We start from the raw sequence: 20330 nt of genomic DNA on the forward strand, positions 1-20330 counted from the left end.
ACCGGAATTTTGACAATTGGTCCTGTCTCGACTTTTCTGACTCTTTGAATCGCCTTAGACTACTCAGAGTGGCTGCCAACAGGCATGCTCAAACACTCTGAGCCACTCTGAGTAGTCAAAGGCGATTCAAAACGAGTCAGAAAAGTCGACACAGGACCAATCGTCAAAATGTTGGTGTTCACCACTCTAGTTCATCCAAAACAAACCAGAAAAGGGACTCAAAGTGCTAAATACCGGAATTTTCCTTTAACTCTAACTCTAGTGTGCACTCTCTGGGTAACTGATCCGTTTGACATTGCTCTTCCTCACATTGCTCTCTGCCTTCCTCTTCTCCGACACGGTTTGATTCCTGTGTTGGATGGCTCTCCTCTTCGCCTCCACCTTTCTGCCCAGCACGCCACCGCACCCCAGCACTTTGCGCTTGCTAGTAGTAAAGTAGGGGATCCATCTAACATACAAATGCATGGTGTCCATTAATAGTCATTTAGCTGGGCAGTCTCAAGGAGGGTATTCCAGGAAACCAGGCTTAAGTAATCCACCCTTGCCCCCAGTGAATAATGCACCCTCAATTGACTTACATTAAGCAAATGAAAATGGGATTGATTGTGAAGATTACAAGGCTTGATTGTGGTGACCCCAAACTTAATGGAACAGCATTTTGTGCTTGTATGAACATGCGTCTTCCTTTGCACAAGGTGGTGGGGGGGGAGACGGGTGGAGATGTTGGTCTGTAAGATGCTGACTTCATTTTGCCCTGTTATCGGTGAGCTCTCTGGTGTTCACTTGGCTAGGTGGTGTGTGCGTGTGCGTGTGTACGTGTGTGTTTGTGTGTGTGTGTGTGTGTGAGCGCAAGTTCGTGTGTGTGTGTGTGTGACATGGGGAGTTATTTCTCTACCTCCCCGAGTGACTACCCTTTTCACAAAGGATGTTCTGTCTCTCCTTGTTTTGACAGTTAGCCGTCATACGTCATTTTTTTGTTCGTGTTTGAATGCTGCTGCTCTGTTCTCCCCTCGGGGAGCCGAGGGGGGTTTTGGAGAGTAGCAGCTGAAGGTCCATGTATTGAGAAGATTTTTTTTTCTGGCAGTGCGTATCTTCAGTCCTTTTTACTGGAAGTCGGTGAGATGCTGCCAAGTGCGGACAGGGGCACCGCATCGCCATCCTCTTTTGTATTCGGGCCTGTTGAAATCGCTCTCTCCCGCTCCCTCTCCCTCCCCTCCACCCTCTAATGCACCCAAGCTCTCAATCTGTCTGTCTCTGCCATATTTGGGATTCTTGATTTGTCTTTCTCTTACTGAAAAAAAATCCCTGTCTTTCCTTTTCTCAGTGATCAAAATAGATGAAGGCATGTCAGTCCTCTTTTAATGAGATCTCAGTACAAAGGGAGCTTTTTATACAGCCTTGCATGTCTCGGTTGCATCAGAAGTTGTTATTCGTGCGCCAATTAGCCTAATATGACATCTCCATTTGACAGATTTTCACTGTGTGTTTCTTACCCCCTGTGTTTTAGAAGTGATTGGACTAGGCTAACCTTAAAACCCATGCTAATAATTAAACAAAGACGTATACGGTGTATTAGCATGCAGAGACACATGTGAGTTAACACTCAGTTATCAATCAATCAATTAAGTCAATTATTAATTAGGGTAAAGGTAAAGAAAATATGCTCTTATGTCAGTTTACTGGCTGGAGGCTAAGCCTATGTTTTCTTAATAGAGAATGCCTTTAGATAATGAGAGATTTCAGCTTTTCAAGTCAACTCTCCAAATTAGTCATCTAACAGCTACACTGAGTGTATCACACCACATAGAAGCTTTGTCTGCAAAAAATGCCATTTTGACCCCAAGCAGACTTTTAACGTTTGGTCATGAATAAAGACACTGGGTATTTAGTGCAAGTCATGGTGATTGGAGCTGATCTATAATGAAATCATTACCTGTAATTATGCTAATGTAAATTTGGATGCTAATTTTAAACGATGTTCTCAGGCCCACATGTGAATAGTCTGGCCTTTGATGCTGGAGTCGCTCCAATCAGCGCGTTAACTGAAATTGGCCTTGTGCACACGTCGCGGATTGCCTGATCCATATTCATCACTCTTTACCTCCAAGGATTGAGCGGTGGTACTACCTGCATCTTAATGTAAAAGTGCTGTAGAAAGGGAAGTCATGGAGGACCACAAACGGTGTGGTGCAGCCCTCAAGGTCAACTGGGAAATCTGCCTCCTCCTCCCATATCAGTGGCCTGTGAAGCAAAGTCTCTTAATGATGCTAGTATTTTTCAGGCTTTATCAGTGGCACTGCAGTGGACAGCAGCCGTCTCGCTCGACTCTCCACTGACATGAGGGAAGTCATCCCCACGTCCTCAGCGCGTACCTTGAGCTGTCGCACAGATAATGTCACTCTTTAAACACAGTGACACCGAGACTTCTGGCTCAAGCCTGCCATTGTAAAAGATTGTTTATTGCAGCGGGGATCACAGTTCTCCATTTACCCTGATTGCCTGGGTTTAAGTGCCCAAAAAGGCATCAGTCTGGTTTTCTCTCTCTCTCTCTCTCTCTCTCTCTCTCTCTCTCTCTCTCTCTCTCTCTCTCTCTCTCTCTCTCTCTCTCTCTCTCTCTCTCTCTCTCTCTCTCTCTTTCTTTTTCGCTCTTCTCTCTCTTTTTGTTTTTTTTAAACACGACATTTTGGAGACCCGTGGTTTGGTAGCACGTGCCGAGTTTCTGCTTGCCTTGAGTCTCAGGTGCTAAGGGAGTTGTTGGGGAGGAAGTTAATTCTGCCGAGCCGTCAGAAGTTAGAGAGTGCGCTAGAGACTGGAGGGAATTTTCCAGCCCTCATAGAACGAGGCGGCATAAGCCTAAGCTCCCTCTCTCTCCTCTGGACAGCGGTAAATGGCGATATCTTTAGCCATGCTATCTTGAAGGGCAGGTTTATGTGGTATATATTGTTGAGGAAATTGGGTCGACTCTAAATTGAGATAAATCCATTGGCACTACGGAGCCGATGGGCTGTGAATTATTCCTCTGCTCCCATTTCCTGCAGAGGCGATTTGCAGACGACTATGTCCCCCCCCCCCCCCCACACACACACACACACCTCCACCACCACCCCCTTCGTTGCCGTTCTGAGCCCCCCTTCAGTCTATTAATCATGTGTGGTGCTTACAGCTTTATAGAATCTTGCACCTCTCCACACTTGCATCCTTAAAGTGCACTGGCTCTGCATTAATTACTCCGCAGGAGCGCCAGACCTCTGGGCTCAGGAGAGACAGTTTGAAACATTTCTTAGCACCCACCCCCCCCACCCCTCTCTGCAGTATCCCACTGAAAAAAAAAGTTATTTACCAAACTGCCCTAAAGCAGATGCATTATGTGTGTGTGTGTGTGCGGGGGGGGGGGGGGGGGTTGACTTCCTCTCACTCCCTCCTCTTATATATACCCATATTCAGTTTTAACTCAGAACACGCGCACATCAACCTCACACGTCTACCACCATTGTCCTTTTATTGTGTGCAAATAAAAATGATGATATGCTGTTCAGATGGAAAATCAGTGTGATATGAAACAGTTTTTTTGTTTTGTTTTATTAAGGGCTTTCAGATATAACCTCCGGAGTATGCAGAGGTTTGTCAAACGGAGGTCCTACCCTTAGGATGATTCAGATATGATGCTAACCAGCGGACCTTATACGGACCGAGGTGTGAACAACATACTGTACATGCACATTACAGAATCTACGTGTGGTTGTCGATTGAGGGGTGGGGGCTTGTAGAGTTCACAAAAGGCGAGATATGACGCAGAATATATGTGGCCACTGTCACAGCTGCTGTTTGTTTACAAAGTGTATGCATTATGAAAAATCTATTGTGCGTAGGCTAATGACTAATACTAGGCATATTTATGCTCAACACTGCTCAGCAGTGAGGTCATGAGAAGGCTATCAATGAACAGAAAACCGACCGTGTTGGCTAACAATTTATTAAATAGGCTACTCCTGTTATTGTCGTCAACAACGTCGCTGTAGGCTACTGCCTTTTCAGCGCCTTCTGCTTATGATGATTTGGTCTTTTGAATTTCTTTAGCCTTGCGATGCAGTTGTAGGCTACATCAACTTGTCTCTTGCTGTTCCCTTCATGTGTTCTATCACAATGCTGTCTGCCCTCATGGACAGTAGCTCCGTGATGTCTGCATCTTTCCAGGGCGGAGATTTTCTGGACAGCAGCACTATGCCACTCCATAATGACACTGGCATTTAAGTCAAATTTTAGCACATGGACGCAAGAAAGAAACGTCACCGACACCCTCTCACTAGGTGTGAATTTTAACCGCTTGTTCTACGCTTCGTCTAGACACAGCACATTTACATAATGTCCGGAGGAAATACTAGGGGGGGAGCAGTAGAACAACCGGCTAAGTTCGGACTTCCATATGACCGTTTATGTTGTTCAGATATACGGCCCCACCGTTTAACATCAGCAGAACCTCCGGTCTTACACGTATGTCTGAAAGCCCTAATTTTTTCATCTTTCTGAGCCTTTTTTTTTTTTTAAGCCAATTCCAACCCGCTCATGTTGAAGAGGGTTGCTCTGTGTGGGGCTGTGCTTGTGAACACAGGCGAGTGGAAAACCGTGTGGTTACTCTGATTGTTTTCTCCTTACTGTCTCGTTTTCTGCAGCCTTCTTTATCTCTTTCTCTCTTTCTCTCTTTCTCTCTTTCTCTCCACCCAAAGCCTGCGTTAGACTGCGCGGTCGGCTGAAAGAGCCAGCCGTAATGAGACATTAAAGCAGCAGCCCTTGAGCGGCTAGCTCGGGCAGGAAGCTCCATTATCATCTGGAGTAAGTGGAGCTGAGCAGGGGCCACTCTGGACATCCTACGCGCCGCTGAGGTCATCAGCCAGGGAGCCCGAGTGCTCAGAGTTGGATAAGACTCCTCATCCATAGAGGGGAGGGGAGGGGGTTGGGTTTTGGGAGGGGGATGCGGTGCGTGTCCTTACCCATCTCTGAGTCAGATCTAGGCCATGCGCTGGTTTAGAGGCTCCTTGTGACTGGCGGCGCTAGGCGGCCCCTGCGCTTGCGCTTGGTCCCCTGCCGGTTGGCTCGCTGCCGCACAAACGATGCCACAGGGCCTGGAGGAATGCAGTAGCTCTCATTAAAGAGGCTGCTTTGTGAAGCGCTCACCCATCTTCCCCCCACGCCCAAAACAGCCACAGCACCGCACAGCACTCGACTTTCAGCTGCACACACTGGGAAAGAAACCATGCTATGGCAGTCATACTCCGTGACTGATATACATTACACAATATGATGCAGTTTGAATCTACTCTTTAACAGAGGGGGGTAATAGATGTCTATGCATAGTGAAATCAAAGGATATGAATATCCTTATACAAGTTGCACATCTTGCACTTGTGATAAGCCTATTGAATTATACAGTGGGTCTGCTTCTATCCTGCTTAACCCAACAACCCTGCACAGTGTTACAGTGTTAACATGATGTGCTACAAAAAGCCAGCACAGAATCCTGTGTGACAAGCAGAGCCGCATTCCTGTTGTAGAATGCTGCTAGTAATCTTTAATGTTTAATCACATTATATAGAACATGGCATCAAACTAGGAAGTGGACATGGCTGTTTGGGGGCTGCACTAAGGGCTTGGTGAGTGCCACAGAAAACAAATTTAACTGCAGTGTTGTGATGCTTTAATGCGTCTTATGCGTGAAATGATTAGAGATCACTAATCTTCATCTGCAAGGAAATGTTGAAACGGCCACTGAAGGAGATCTGTCCCCTAAATCTTTCTCATGAATATCACTTATGCAACGCTGAAGGCCTGGCTGAAGATGCCGTCTAAACAACTGCCGAGATTTAGATAAGCGGCTTAAACTATGGCGCAGTATTAACAGACACTTAACCATTCCTCACAAGATAGCAGCTAATAGGATTGCCCACGGGCTGTGGGTGCTAGCCTTCCCATTATCAGTTTTTACAGCGCATTTTGTGTTCCCGGGCATGAGGCTGAAGCTATTTCTGGGCAGCCGAGCTGCTCTCTCCCCCTCTCAGGCCGCTCACGCTGTTCGGATTGGACGGTCGAGTCACCTTCCACGCACAGCCTTTTTCGCCAGCCTGATTGCTTTCCACATTTCCTCTTTCTTTTTTTCTTTCTTTTTTTCCCTTTCTTGCTTTCTTGCTTTCTTCCTGTCCCCTTTTTCTTTTTTTATCCCTGACCTTCTTCGTCCTTCGTCGTAAAAGTTGAATATCTCCTGCTAATGTGTCTCTCGTCCTCTCTGTTTTCTCTTCCCGTCCTCAGGAGTACCTTTGTCCACGCAGTGGGGGCCGCAGGGCTACTTCTACGCCATCCAGATCGCCCAGTACGGCCTGAGCCACTACAGCAAGAACCTGACGGAGCGTCCGCCACACATGGAGGTGTACGACATGGCGGAGGAGCGAGACAGCCGGCCTAGTGCCTGGACCGTCCCCAAGGGCTGCTCCCTCAGCCGCGTCTACGACAAGACGCGCGCGTCCTCGGTCCGGCAGTTCAGCGCACCAGGTGGGACTGTCTGCTACACGGCTCTACCTCCTCCCCTGCAGTTACACACGCCGCATTACACAACCCCCTCATGCGTTGACCTTAGTGTTTTAATCAGCCTTACGAGTCGCAACAAAGAAGCAGATGTTCACACTATTCTCACAGTTGTTCATTTGTGAAGGGAGATAGCTTCTTATTTTTAAGTCAGTGTTAATTAATTATCCTGTCTCCTGTCTCTAATGACTTGTCTATATGTACAGTTTTCCATCACTACATCCTGAATCTCTCAGTCAGTAGATAATGTTTACTGTGTTCAAAGCCTCTCTTGTGTTCTAGATCAAAACGTCTCTGTCAAAACGTCAGAGCACTGAATGAATTGGCAGTGAATTTGAAAATCTGACAAAAAAAAAAAATCATGTTTCTGCCAGATATCCACCTGCTGTGTTTACTCAATAATAAATAAGTTCTTGGCATATTCTATTCATCCGCACTGTTTTCCAGCCTCTGTTTTCCCCTGCCAGGTGTGTACCTTCAGTACCTGAATACTGCAGCCGCTTGTAACATCCTCTTGAGATTTTAACCAGCTAATTCATGCATGTTTATGACACAAAAACTCCTGCCAGCCGGATGTGGTGTGAACATGGTCAGCTTTGAAATCTCCACACAGAAGCCTAAGTGACTTGAGTGCTGATATGTATTTTGTCGTTAATAATACACTAATGCATTTTAGCGGCGCGCTAATCAATATCCTTTGGAATTAGCAGGGCTGTTGTTGAAGGAGTCAGTAATTGGTGTCACCACCTGGCACATCGATCTCGGTGGAGCCCGCTGAGGAGCGTGGCCCAGCCATAGTGGGCTTGATAAGTAGTGGCGAGGAGATGAGATCTCGTCTGTATTCCTTACTCATCCTTTATTGATGGCAGAGTAATCACAGGGACACAGTACAAATCCACTTACTCCTAGGATTGCCTTAAGTAATGGATTTATGAGTGCATTAAACAGCAGTCGAAATGGCCTGCCAGACAGTCTTCCGCTGGCTCGCTTACGTTCTCCCGTTCTTTCAGGAATTGACTCGGGGCGTTCCTCTGCTTTTCTTCTCTCTCTCTCTCTCTCTCGCTCTCTCTTTGTTTTTGCACAACTGGAACCTTAACACAGTGTTTCTGCAGGCAGAGGATCTGAGAAAGCGAAAGAGGGGGAGGGGGGTGGTGAGCTTTGAAAAGCCAACATGTACAACTAGCGGAGGTGTGTCGGGGGCTGTCTGATTGGAGCCTGACATCAGGCTGCGGGAGGCTTCTGCGGCGGCTACATCTGCTAGCCTCGCCGTTTGGAGAAACGATAACATGCAGCACCAAGCTTTAGCTCGCTCTGTCACATATCACATTTTTTAACTTTTTTTTTATTATTTTGTGTAGCTAGGCTCTCAGCCAAGTAGCGTTGGTTTTCCAGAGACAGGGCTCTCTAATTATCTCGTGAGAGCAGTGGCACGTGCTCCGGGCTCCCTTGGGGAAGCGGTTCTTCAGAGCTGTGCATATTTTGTCAGAGCAAAACTGTGTGGAGGGGGAGGACTGCCAGAGAGCTACTGCCGTTAATGAGAAGATGTGTCTAAAACTTTTTTTTCTCTTCTCTCTCTCTCTATCTCTCTCTCTCTCGTTTTTCTACATCTGACGCAGAGAATTCCGAAGGTGTCTCTCTTCCGCTGGGAAACACAAAGGACTTCATCATCTCCTTCGACTTGAAGTTCGTGTCCAACGGGAGTGTTTCCGTTGTCCTGGAAACCACAGAGAAGGGGCCTCCGTTTGTCATTCACTACGTCACCACCTCGCAGCTCATCGCCTTTAAGGACCGGGACATCACCTACGGCATCGGCCCCCGCACCGCCTGGACCACAGTGACCCGGGACCTTCTGACAGACCTGCGCAAGGGCATCGGCCTGTCCAACACGAAAGCCGTCAAGGCCACCAAGACGATGCCGCGGCGCGTGGTGAAACTGGTGCTCCGCGGGCGTGGCGCCATCGACAACGTCACCATCTCCACCACCTCGCACATGGCTGCCTTCTTCGCGGCCAGCGACTGGCTGGTGCGGAACCAGGACGAGCGGGGCGGCTGGCCCATCATGGTCACGCGCAAGCTGGGCGAGGGCTTCCGGGCGCTGGAGCCCGGCTGGTACTCGGCCATGGCACAGGGCCAGGCCATGTCCACGCTGGTGCGCGCCTACCTGCTGACCAAGGATGACGTGTACCTGCGGGCGGCCCTGCGCGCCACGGGGCCGTACCGCATGCCCTCGGAGCAGCACGGCGTCAAGGCCGTGTTCATGAACAAGTACGACTGGTACGAGGAGTACCCCACTACGCCCAGCTCCTTCGTACTCAACGGCTTCATCTACTCGCTCGTCGGCCTGTATGACCTGGCCGAGACGGCGGGCGAGAAGCTGGGCAGGGACGCCGGCCAGCTCTTCAGCAAGGGCATGGAGTCCCTCAAGGCCATGCTGCCACTCTACGACACGGGTTCCGGAACCATCTATGACCTTCGCCACTTTATGCTGGGCTCGGCCCCCAACCTGGCCCGCTGGGACTACCACACCACGCACATTAACCAGCTGCAGCTGCTGGGCACCATAGACAACTCGCCCATCTTTAGGGACTTTGTTAAGCGCTGGAAAAGCTACCTAAAGGGAGGAAGGGCCAAGCACAACTAGGGCTGCTCACCGCCACCCAGCTGGGGAGGGGGTGGACGGCGGCGCACCCACCTGCGGACAAGTCCAGTCACACCATGCCGGTGCTGGAGACGGAACGCAGTGTCCAAATGGTGAAAAGTGGTGTGTTGCAGGTTCCAGCCTAGAAAAGTTACTGAACTCTTTTAGTAGTGTGCAGTTTTCTTTCCTGAAACTGTAATTGCAGTGCTTATCTTTGCTGTGATAGCGGTAATGCATAGTAATGCATACAAAGAAATGTGGCTCCCAGCAGTTTGCCGTTTACTGATGGGGTCGTGGTGAGGATTATTTTATTCTCGAGTCTACACTAGAAATCTTCAGGCCTGGAATATACAGTGAGTTATTAACTCCCGAGATGTCTGGGCTCTTTTACTTTTTTTCCTGATGAAAAAGTTAAAAGTGTGAGAGAAAGAATTGTTTATTATTAGAGAGCTAAAACCAAACATATTAACATGAGTAATTACGGATATAACCGAAGCAAATTCTCTATTATGACAGAACCCCATCAAAAATATCAAGAAGGATACCTTCTTGTGTGTGTGAAAAGATTGCCTTTTATATGGACAGTTAATTTTACAGTAACTGAGAGAGGTCCCTGGTTTAAAAAAATAAAAAAATAAAATATAAATTTTGGGTGAGCCTAGTTTAGCGGTGTATTTTGCTACAAGTGATCTTCCTTTGTTGTGGGAATTCCTTCCCATTCCTTGCTGTGCAGTAGCCCTCTCCCCGAGGAGACTAGTCCCAGATTGGAATAGCTTTGTTAGCCCTCTCCATAACATGGCCCCCCGTTGAGTATGGAGCTTCACCACAATCACCTTGTGTCTGTTTTGATGCTGCAGCGGCAGGGCCCGTAATCCAGTTAGGGTTTCGGTGCGATGTTCTCAGGTTAGCGGGATGGTGGTTTTCTAAAATGGTGCATTTGCGAGGCGCTCGGGCAAACGCCTAAAGGCTTTGGCCCGCGACCGGCTGTCAGCACACGCTCCCCCTCAAAGGTAGGAAATTGTGGCGTTGGGAGGGAAAAAAACTTCTAAATCTGCCCTCTTTAGTTGTCGGAGGAGGAGCTTGGAGTGTAATCCAAGACAACAAAGGGAAAGGATTAACACATTTGGCCTATACTGACTTGGGAATTTAGCCTAGCATGACTGTAACGTTAGAGTTGGGTTCCCCTCAATCGCCTCTTCTTTAGTCAGTGGCAGGCAGATCTTTAAAACAAGCTGAAATCGATTTGTTATGTCAAAGACAAACTAAAAAAAAAAAAGAAAGAAATTCACAGTGATGTTGTAAAAGGCCTATTCTGTTTTGAAGGTTGCGACTTCAAACCTCTTCTCATCTTTGCTTCAAGTTGAAGACTTTGCACTTTACTTGTGTGATAGTGATGCCTTGTATGAATCTCTCAACACATTTATCCAGTCCTGTAGTCCAATGTTAGTGGATTTCATACGCAACATTTGTTTGTTTCTCCATTTCAGACTCCCTTGCCTTTCGACCCTTCCTAACACAGAGGAGAATACAGTAATATATAAGGGAATAGTTTCAGAATAAAGCATTAGCCTAACTTTGTTTACTTCAGTTTAGTGCTGACTCTTTAGTCTAGCTTTGTTTACTTCAGTTTAGCGCTGACTCATGAAACCTCTAGCTGACTCTTGTTCATCATCATTGGAACGAGATGCTTTTGGCAGCTGGAACTCAGTGGCAGCCTAATAACCCCACCCAACTCTCAATTTTCTTTTGTCGGATTCTCTTACTCGAGTTAGTAAGATACCTCACCATTTGTGTGTGTGTGTGTGTGTGTGTATGGATGCTTGTGTGGACCTATGTGGTTAAAACAACAATACAGCCTCAGCTTAGTCGCTGGCAAATTCAGCAAGCAAACAAACGGCTTGCTGGTGTCATTACAGCGGCCCGGAGGATTGTCTGGACATCAGTGTTGGCCGAGATGTTCCCCAGTGTCGTGCAGCCAATGACAGCTGGTCTTTTTCCTCATCCCTTGTTTGCGACGGCTTAACCTGTTTAATCTCTGGGCTTTGATGCTGCATGTGAGTTAGCAAGGAGGTGGGCGCGGGGCTACCCCCTAACACCACTACTTAATAGGACTGGGAATGTGGGATTAGAGTGCATCTCAAGATGTGTGTTCATCTGTTGCCGTGCGGTCATAGGAACAGAATATTAAAGTCCGGTCATGCGTGGCTTAAAGGCAGAATATAATACGCTGGTTGCAGTGTTCAATTCCATTCACATCGACAGTTATGGTTTTAAGATTCAAGCGAGCAAGTGTTTTTTTTTTTTTCATCATCTTTTTTTTAACATCATTCCTTTTTCAATGTCCATAGGAAAGATAAGAATATTACAACAGAATTATCTTCAGTCTGGCAACTGGTTCAAGAACCACGCTTAGCCACTATCAAAGAGTCTTCAGTCACCAGACTTCCCACACTTCTTTTGTGCCTGAATAATGCAAAGCTTTCCACTGGTCAGAAGAATTGACCAAGATCTTCCACTCATTCACTCACTCACTCTGCATAGTCCTGTTGAGTACTGTTACGTTTGGTCTGCTCTCTGTGAGTCGGCGGCTGGCTGTTGTCTGACGGAAGTCAGAGGGATTCCAGATGTGCATTGTTTGCATTTTGACAGTCCTGTCGGTCCTGACAAGGGCACGGCAGACTGTAAAAGCCCCTTCTGATGGGGTCATGTCAGTCCACCTCTGCGATGACCACATCCCTGGCATGTCCATCTGTCTGCCGTCTAGGATGCCAAACTACTCTAAACCCTCTGAGAGTCCTACAGCATGGGCCTCTCCGCTATCAGAGTGGCTGTGACTGCAGCGCTGATGGGGTTGTTCCGATACAGACCATTTGTTGAGCTCATGACACTAGGGTTGAGGGGAGCCTAATAGCATTCACATTTTTATGATTATCGTCTTTTTTCCATGACTATTACTATGCACATTTGCCACACAATGGGACTAAAAGCGCAGTATGTCTTTTTAAAGGGAAACTAAAAACTGTTACCACAAGGGACTGTGCAGCTTACTTTTTTTCCTTCTTTTTTTCGTTTATACCAAAGTCTTTAAAAGCCTGGCTATTTCATTTCACGTGTCATTGTTTTTGTTTATATGCTAATAGTGCCATGGAGCATTTGTTAGCGTCGGAAGAAGTGCGAAGAAGTGCTGAAACGTTTGTGTCCCACAGAGAAGGGAACTGCCTATCTAAAGACTTTTTAGTTTTGAGAGTTTTAGATTTTATGTAGAGCATGACGAGAGATGAACAATAAATATATACTTTTTAAAAATTAAAAATCACAGCTGTTTAAAGGGTTGTGTGCGACTGCACAGATTGTGATCGAACTGAACTGAGCTTCGAAAAACCATTCTGGTGGCATTATACTTTTTTGTTTGGTGGTGGGGGGCTAGTTCTTGTACCAGGACTTCTTTTATTAGTTTCCATAGGGCAGGGTAGCTTTTTTCTTTTGGGGTGAGCTGTCTATCAAAGGGAACAGCAGTTAAGCACAACATTAGGCGGGGATTACACTGGCCAGCAGCAAGCGGCAGGTTTCCTATTGTTCTCTATGGTTCGGCAGCGGAACGGTGGCAGCGCTAGAGTTGAACAAGCTGAGCATTGAACTTGGTTCAACTTTCAAAGCGCAACGCGAGTGTATTCAATTGCCAGTTTAGGCAAACCATTTGTGTTACTTAGGAACGAGATAGAACTTATGGTCTGAGTGTTGCGTTACTTGCGCTTGCTGCTTGCCGCTGGCCAGTGTGATCCTCGCCTTAGTATCTTACTCTTTTTTTTATTTATTCTCATCAATTTTGTTTTTTATTTCTGGACAATGTGCAACGCCTTTCTTGGGAAGCTGCTATTGTTGTTCACTGTGGAATATAGGAATGTCTAGTCATCTTTATGTCTCTCATGTCTTTCATTTTCTTTGTCCAGTAAAAGTGTGTGTGTGTGTGTGTGTGTGTGTGTGTGTGTGTGTGTGTGTGTGTGTGTGTGTGTGTGTGTGTGTGTGTGTGTGTGTGTGTGTGTGTGTGTGTGTGTGTGTGTGTGTGTGTGTGTGTGTGTGTGTGTGTGTGTGTGTGTGTGTGTGTGTGTGTGTGTGTGTGTGTGTGTGTGTGTGTGAGAGACCCCAGCCACATGTGACGTATGCAATAAACCGTTTACTGGGTTGCTGTAGCAGCAGGCATCCAGAGAGGTTGTACAAACTTTGCAATCCAAGCACAATGTGCACATGTGACCATTTTTATGCAGGAAAAAAAAACGTGTTTATATAAGAGTTGAATCTTTGTGCTTTAAATTGCTTTTTAAGAAGTTGTAAAATAAAGGCCTCTTTTTCCTAAATGTGTCTGCCTGTGTTAAACATGTCAGGTTTAAGAAAATAAAGTTCATGTTGAATATTTAGAGGTTACATTTTACATTCCATGTGCATACAAGCAGAGAGACTGGAACACAAACTGTGCTGCCACATATTCAGACACACAACACTCACTGCAATTCTCAACACACACGCATGCACACACATCTCTGGCATTATGGCAGTGAAGGGGCTATTACACAGCACAGAGCCTCAGTGCCTAATCAGTCAGGCTTTCGATGAGGTGTATCTCAGCAGGCCATAAAAGCCAGTGGAGTTTGTCAACCTGTGTTTTCTGGACCTCTGTTGGCCCTCTCTTACTCTCTCTCTATCTCTCCGCTCCTGGTCTACAGTTTCCATCTCTTTCTCGTCCCCCTCTATCCGCTCCAGGTCTACAGTCTCTCTCTATCTCTCTCTCGCTCCCTCTATCTGTTCCAGGTCTGCAGTCCCTCCCCATCCGCTCCAGGTCTAATGGCAATGGCATTACCTCAGTCCTGACAGGGCGTTTGTCTCCCATGGCTAATGAGTAGCCTCGGCTCCAGGCCTCCATCCCCGGCTCCTACTCTTCCTCCGGCGGCCTCGTCTGGATGACGCTGATGGCATTAGGGGAACTCATGGCGCTGTGGAGGCCAGGATTGCGGCTCCCGCTCTATTGCCACCAGATCTGATTACCACCTGGCTGAACCCGCCGTCATTCAATTGTCCTCTGTGGGGTGGGGTGGGGGTGGTGGTGATGGAGGCTTTGAGGGTGAGAGAGGGGAGGAGAGAGGGCTTGCCCAGGAAGTGGGATTTGTTTTTGTTGTTTATGTTTTTTTTTTTTTCTTCTTTTCTTTCTTTGCGTGCTTTCTTTTTTCCAGGACGGGGGCACAAGCCATGTAGCGTGCAAAGTGGATTTATCACACTTCACCTCCCAGGAACGCACAGACGAGACTCAGACTCTCAGACCCGAGCTATGTTTTGTTCTCTCTCTCTTTCTCTCTCCCTCCCTCTCATGGGTCTGGCTCCACTTTGTATTCTCTCTGACGTGACCATGTGCCTGGGTGCTTCCTGCCATTGTTGGCTGTTTACACCATCACAAAACCAAACGTGAGACAAAGCTGTGGTCACTGTCATGTTCTCTGTCCCCCGCTCGGCCCGACGTGCCGTGAAGATTGTTGTGACACTGGCAGTGGTGTCAGAGGTTGCCTCCGCGGTGAGGCTGGCATATTGTACCCGCTGGGGTGCGGCCTGCTCCCCGTGCCCAGCCCGGCTCTGCAGCGAGGCACGACGCGGCGCTGGCAGCCGACGGCTCTTTAATTATGAATCAGATGGAGGGCAGAGCAGGCCAAGCAGCCCCAGCCTCAGCTCCGCCAGGGAACCTTCGCCAGACGAGCCCAACGTGCGCCACACAGCACAGCACAGGAAGTGCAAACAAACTGCCGAGTAAACAAAGGGAGGTCAGGATGCAGACGACTACCCTCATCGCTTGTCTTCCACCAGCAGCTGGTGTGGGACACAGAAAAGAAACTAAAACGAATGTGCCATCAATGCCTTGAATGTTTTTCTGTCTGCTACATGACGAAGCCCTTTCTGCCTTCTGGAGAGGTGCTGATGATGTGTCGGAGACGAAGACCCTAGGCCCACCTGTCATCTTGCTCATGGTTGAATCACCTTGGCACTTAGCAACAGAGGAGCATTTAACTCAAAGTGGTGGCCAATCTCCCTGAGAGATCTGCTGTATTGCGTGGTAGATTCATCCACTGTTAATGACATGTTTACACGCTAGAGAATAGAGAATGCTGTAGCGCTCTATTGAATGAAACAATGGACAGCAAGTTAATGGGGGAAAGGGAACAGATAGAGAAAGAAAATGTTTTTCGGTTAACTGTGTGGTTTACTGCAGCCATTCAGTTAGGTTAGAAAACACTGCCACCTGGTGGTATATGGTTGTAGACAATTGAAGTATTTAGGTCATGTCACTGTTCTTGTGAAAGGTAGGGTTAAGTGTATGATGCGAACTTCTGGGTACTCAGATTAGGTTAAGTGACGCTGGATGACATGTTTGTGTTTCTTAGCAGGTTTTTGTCTAAAGCAGCTTACATTATATTATAGTCAAAGACTAGCTCACTCTTCCCTTCATTGCTCTCCGAGAAACTCCACAGTGTTTTGTTATTGTGTGGGAGACAGGCTGCCCCCACCCTTACAAAAAATAACTGCACCACTACAAGTGTCAAACGGCAGTTTTATGAGTATCAAAACTATTATTTGCATTTCATATGCAGCAAATGCAATATTTTGGATTGAACTGCATTGCACCAGATAGTACTGCACTTTACTGCAGAAATGCAATATTTTTAGATGAAAATAGTATTGTACTGTAGGCCTACTATTTTTTTTTTTACATTGTAGGCCTACTCAAAGAATAGAGAGCTATAACAGATTGTGAATAGATTAATGTTACAGTGTTATCCCTTACTCTACCTTTAACTGAAGTGCTAAGACCATTTCTTTCTCCACAGATAGTTGTAAATCTATGCCCAACTAAAGATAGCTTAGTCACACAAACATTACCAACATGTATTTGCCTTAATAATATCACAAGCATGGCATGCAAGCATGACATTGTGGTGTCTCATTGTTGCAATTTCAGTTATGTTCTGAGAGTTGAACATACTGTAGGCTCTAAGAATTGCTTAATTTAATTAGAAATGTTAATTAGAAAAATGTTTCAAGTAGGTCTTTGTCCTTGACATCTAAAATTGACTTTCAAGGAACATCTTGTCATGATATAACATGGCAGCTATACTAGCATACACTCACCATAAATTATCATGTGACTTTTTCCCCAAACACAGTAATGGGTTCCAATGGAGATTAAATGGGTCCTATATGTTAATGTTTTCCCGTGGTGCATTTGTATAATCAGCGGTCATTCATTTTTTGCAGCAGTCAATATAAAAAAGTATCGGACCTCCATTACATACATTATGGCCCATTCAGTTCAATGGAACTCTGTCTGCAAAGCCATGGTATGAGAGAATAAACGGTCTGTCTTCCGAAGCTGGACGAATCGGGACATTTCACAGTGCAGGTCCTAAGCCTTTTGAAACTGGGGAACACAAGTAGCTAATCTCCACTTCCTTCTCCGTCACTTTAAAGGACAGGATAATTCACTGAAAGTGGGTAACACCAGTTAGCCCATGGGGAGGCTATAGCTAAAAAGAAGCTATAGGCTAACTGGTGTTACCCACTTCTAGTGAGCTATGCTAAGCTAGGCTAACAGAGGTCAGAGTGGGTTATTGCACGTACAGAGAAGAGAGGGGTATGTATCCTCTTATCTTACTCTGGTGTATGGTAAATAAGCTAATTCCCCCCCAAAAGTTGTCTTGTTCCTTTAAGATAGATAGATAGATACTTTATTGATCCCCAAGGGGAAATTCAAGAGACATGCAGTAGCGACAGACTGGGCATCCATGGGTTTTGCCCCTCCTATTGGATGCTCGCCTTTCAGTCTGTGGTGCTGCAGGTTTATTAGATTAGATTAGATTAGATTCCACTTTATTGTCATTGTGCATTGTGGGTTCGAGCCCAGGCTGGTGCAGGCCTAAACTGTGCAATCAACATGATGCAGGTTAAATAGTGTGTTGTCTATACTCTTTACAATCTTGTGTTTCTATTGTTTTCTATTGTGTTTTTGTTGTTAAAACATTGTTCTTTCTATGCTTGTGATTCAAAAATTCCAATGCACATGTACTTGGCAAATAAAGATGAACTGAAGTCTTTGTTAACTCTTTCTTAAAGAGGCAGGGTGGAGTTATGTTTCCAGCCTCACCTATAAAACAACAATGTGCTTTACTTTCAGATAATCCATCCAGAAGACTATCTACAATATGATAAAAAAAATAATTAAATTCCTTCCATTGATAAATTGTAGGTTGTCAAATCAGTTGTCATGTAGGATTGGCCGCTATTTTTGTATTGTGAAAAAAGGGAATAAACTGGGGGAGGCACAGATCCCATCGCAGGACCTGTTTTATCAGGTAATGAATTATACTAACGATTGATCTAATTACTTTGATTGATTTGATATTGATGTTAAAAGGGCAGTTGGCACTTCTAGCACCTCTGTGACCGATTTCCTGAGTTTGTCCAGCATCTGACAGAACAATTCCAATGATCCCAAACAAGCCTTCGGGCAGAATGCTAAACATATGTTTTTTTTCTGCGGTCCGCCTCGTCACTGTCTCTCAGAGCTGTCTGCCTTTTGTGCTGTCTGCTGCTCAAGGAGTGTCTGGCCATCATCATAAATCACAGTGCCTGTCAGTGTGGCCGTGGCTGAAGATGCCCGAGTTGGTTTCAGCAGACACTCATACTCACAGCTGGATCGCTCTAACACACCATCTCAACACACAAGTCTCACACACACACACACACTCACTCCCTCTGTCACTGTAGTGCATGTCCACTCTCCTGGTTGCCTCAGTCTTGGCGTGTGTAATGATCTCCAGCATGCTGCGATTGTGGCTTGGCTGCGGCTGCCGCTGGGTTGATGATTAACTCATCTAAGTGGGGTTGCCAGCGTGGACTGAGCGCTCGGGTGCACTGAGGTTGGCAGACGCTGTCACTGGGCCCCCTGAGTGAGCAGCAAATGAGTTCCCCTGGCACGGGCCGCCGAGAGGAGAGAGAGCTCAGCTACTCACTTATGTTTTTAAAAGGACACCCTTTAGTCATGTTCCTTAACTGAACTGAACTGAACTGTCTTTTCAAATGATTGCTATGTACAATATGTATTAGGGTGGAAGGACAGTATGTGTATAGAGTAATACTAATGATAATAATGTGGTGTGCTGGGGAGACAGCATTGAGAAGAGGCACACTGGGTGACTGAACAGGCTGGTAAGGAAAGCTAGCTCTGTTGTTGGCATTGACCTGGAGTCACTCACATCAACTGCAGAAAAACGGACCATGAGCAGGATGCTGGCGATCATACAATGACCATCACCTACTACACAGCACACGCAATAAACAGAGGAGCATGTTCAGTGGCAGACTTCTGTCACTGTCATGCTCAACAGACAGGTTGAGGAGGTCCTTTGTCCCCAGGGCCATCCAACTTTTCAATGCAACACAAAAGGGGAGGGGAGAAATGGACCTTTCAGCATGAGCCTGTCTCTCTCAGCCCCTACCATCATATCACTTTGTCTGCTGTCCACCTGACTGTTCAGTTCAGTTTATTATTTGTCCCAAAAAGGGCAATTTGTATGTTACTGTATATGTTTTACAGGCTATATCAGCCCTCCTACACAATCTGGACTGTGGTCATAACATCTACACCTTATAACGTATTCCCTGTTATATATTGTCCTTAAAGTATATTATTTTTCTTGTTTGTTAAGTGATTCTATTATATTTACATTCTTGGCTTTTCATAGTCATAGTTAAAATTGAAAAACAAGTAAAGTTATTGCACGGTTCAATCCCTGCACTGTTCACTTTTACACTACCACCATTGCACACACTGTACCATAGCACCTTATCACGGTCAATGCATCAAATGGTCAGTCCATCACTTCACATGCTCTTTCATTTTTACATTTCTGCAAGTGATTTTTATGTATGTGAGATATATATGTGTATGTGTGTTTGTTGTGTGTAGCTACTGGATGCCTAAAATTTCCATCGGGATGAATAAAATATCTATCTATCTATCTAATAATAAGTATAGAAATACATGTAAGAGTATGGAGTGATGGTATGAAAAGGTTTTCCTTTCAGGTGGTCACTGTTCAGGATGTACACATAAAAATGAACTTCGGTAACACTTTATTGACAGTATCGACATAAGAGTGACATGACACTGTCATGACACATGAACCCTAACCCTAACCTCTAACCCTAATAATTTTATGACAAAAACCGAATGGCACTTAATGACAGAAACGTTATGTCATAAACGTCTATGACTTGTTTATGACACGTTCATGACAGTGTCATGACACTCTTATGTCGATACTGTCAAGTAAAGTGTTACCTGAACTTCTCGTGTTTTTATTTATGTAATGTAAATATATAACATTTCTAACAAACACAATTAACAATTGATTTTCATGCCCCCATATAATGTGTGTTGATCTGTTATGTTTAACATTTATTTTTATTAAGGAAATTCAGATTGAATGCAAGACATTTAATCAATGGCGATTCTCTCAGTACAGGGAATGTGCCAACCTGAGTTATGATTAGCCCCGTCTGGGTTTACGTAGCTATAAGATGACAGTGGGAGTCACATCCACAACAGAGACAGCCACCCTGCCAGAGGATGCCAGGGATGGATACGAAATGTGGCCGTGCTCCAGATTACTGATTGCCTGGTGGATTGTACAACTTTTGCAAGCAAGAGTTGGCAATACTGTATGTTTATGTTTCTTAGCAGATGCTTTTGTCCAAAGGCACTTACAACAGTAAACATTACTGTACATTGGCATTAAAATCAATAGTTCCAATAAAGTAAAGTCAAATAAGTTAGAATAGAAATCAACCCCAAACCAGAAAATGTGGGCCGTTGTGTAAAATGCAAATAAAAACAGAATGTGATCATATAGAAGTCTTGTCAACCCATATTTAGCAGCAAAAAGGACATTGACAACATATAAAATGTTGAACATTTAAATTTTGACTATTTCAGGAAAATATATGATAATTTTGAATTTCATGTCAGCAACATGTTTAAAAAAAGTTGGGACAGGGAATGTTTACCACTGTGCTGCTTCAC

At 45.6% G+C, this 20330-nt stretch overlaps 1 protein-coding gene across 3 annotated transcripts in view; it reads left to right on the top strand.

Annotated features, from left to right (window-relative positions):
- Positions 1-12771, top strand: part of glceb (glucuronic acid epimerase b) — a 38585-nt gene extending 25814 nt beyond the window's left edge. For all 3 annotated transcript variants that reach the window (XM_076287246.1, XM_076287247.1, XM_076287248.1), the window contains 2 exons: positions 6301-6540; positions 8190-12771. In XM_076287246.1, the coding sequence (XP_076143361.1) occupies positions 6301-6540; positions 8190-9214 (1265 nt within the window). In that variant the 3' untranslated portion in view covers positions 9215-12771. The remainder of the gene's footprint in view (positions 1-6300; positions 6541-8189) is intronic.
- Positions 12772-20330: the final 7559 nt, after the last annotated feature.

The sequence above is a fragment of the Alosa pseudoharengus genome, unplaced genomic scaffold, assembly GCF_046254945.1.
Source record: "Alosa pseudoharengus isolate Yale_2024_CS ecotype anadromous, Long Island Sound unplaced genomic scaffold, YU_APseudo_1.1 YU_APseudo_1.1_scf_16, whole genome shotgun sequence".
Classification (NCBI taxonomy): Eukaryota; Metazoa; Chordata; class Actinopteri; order Clupeiformes; family Clupeidae; genus Alosa; species Alosa pseudoharengus.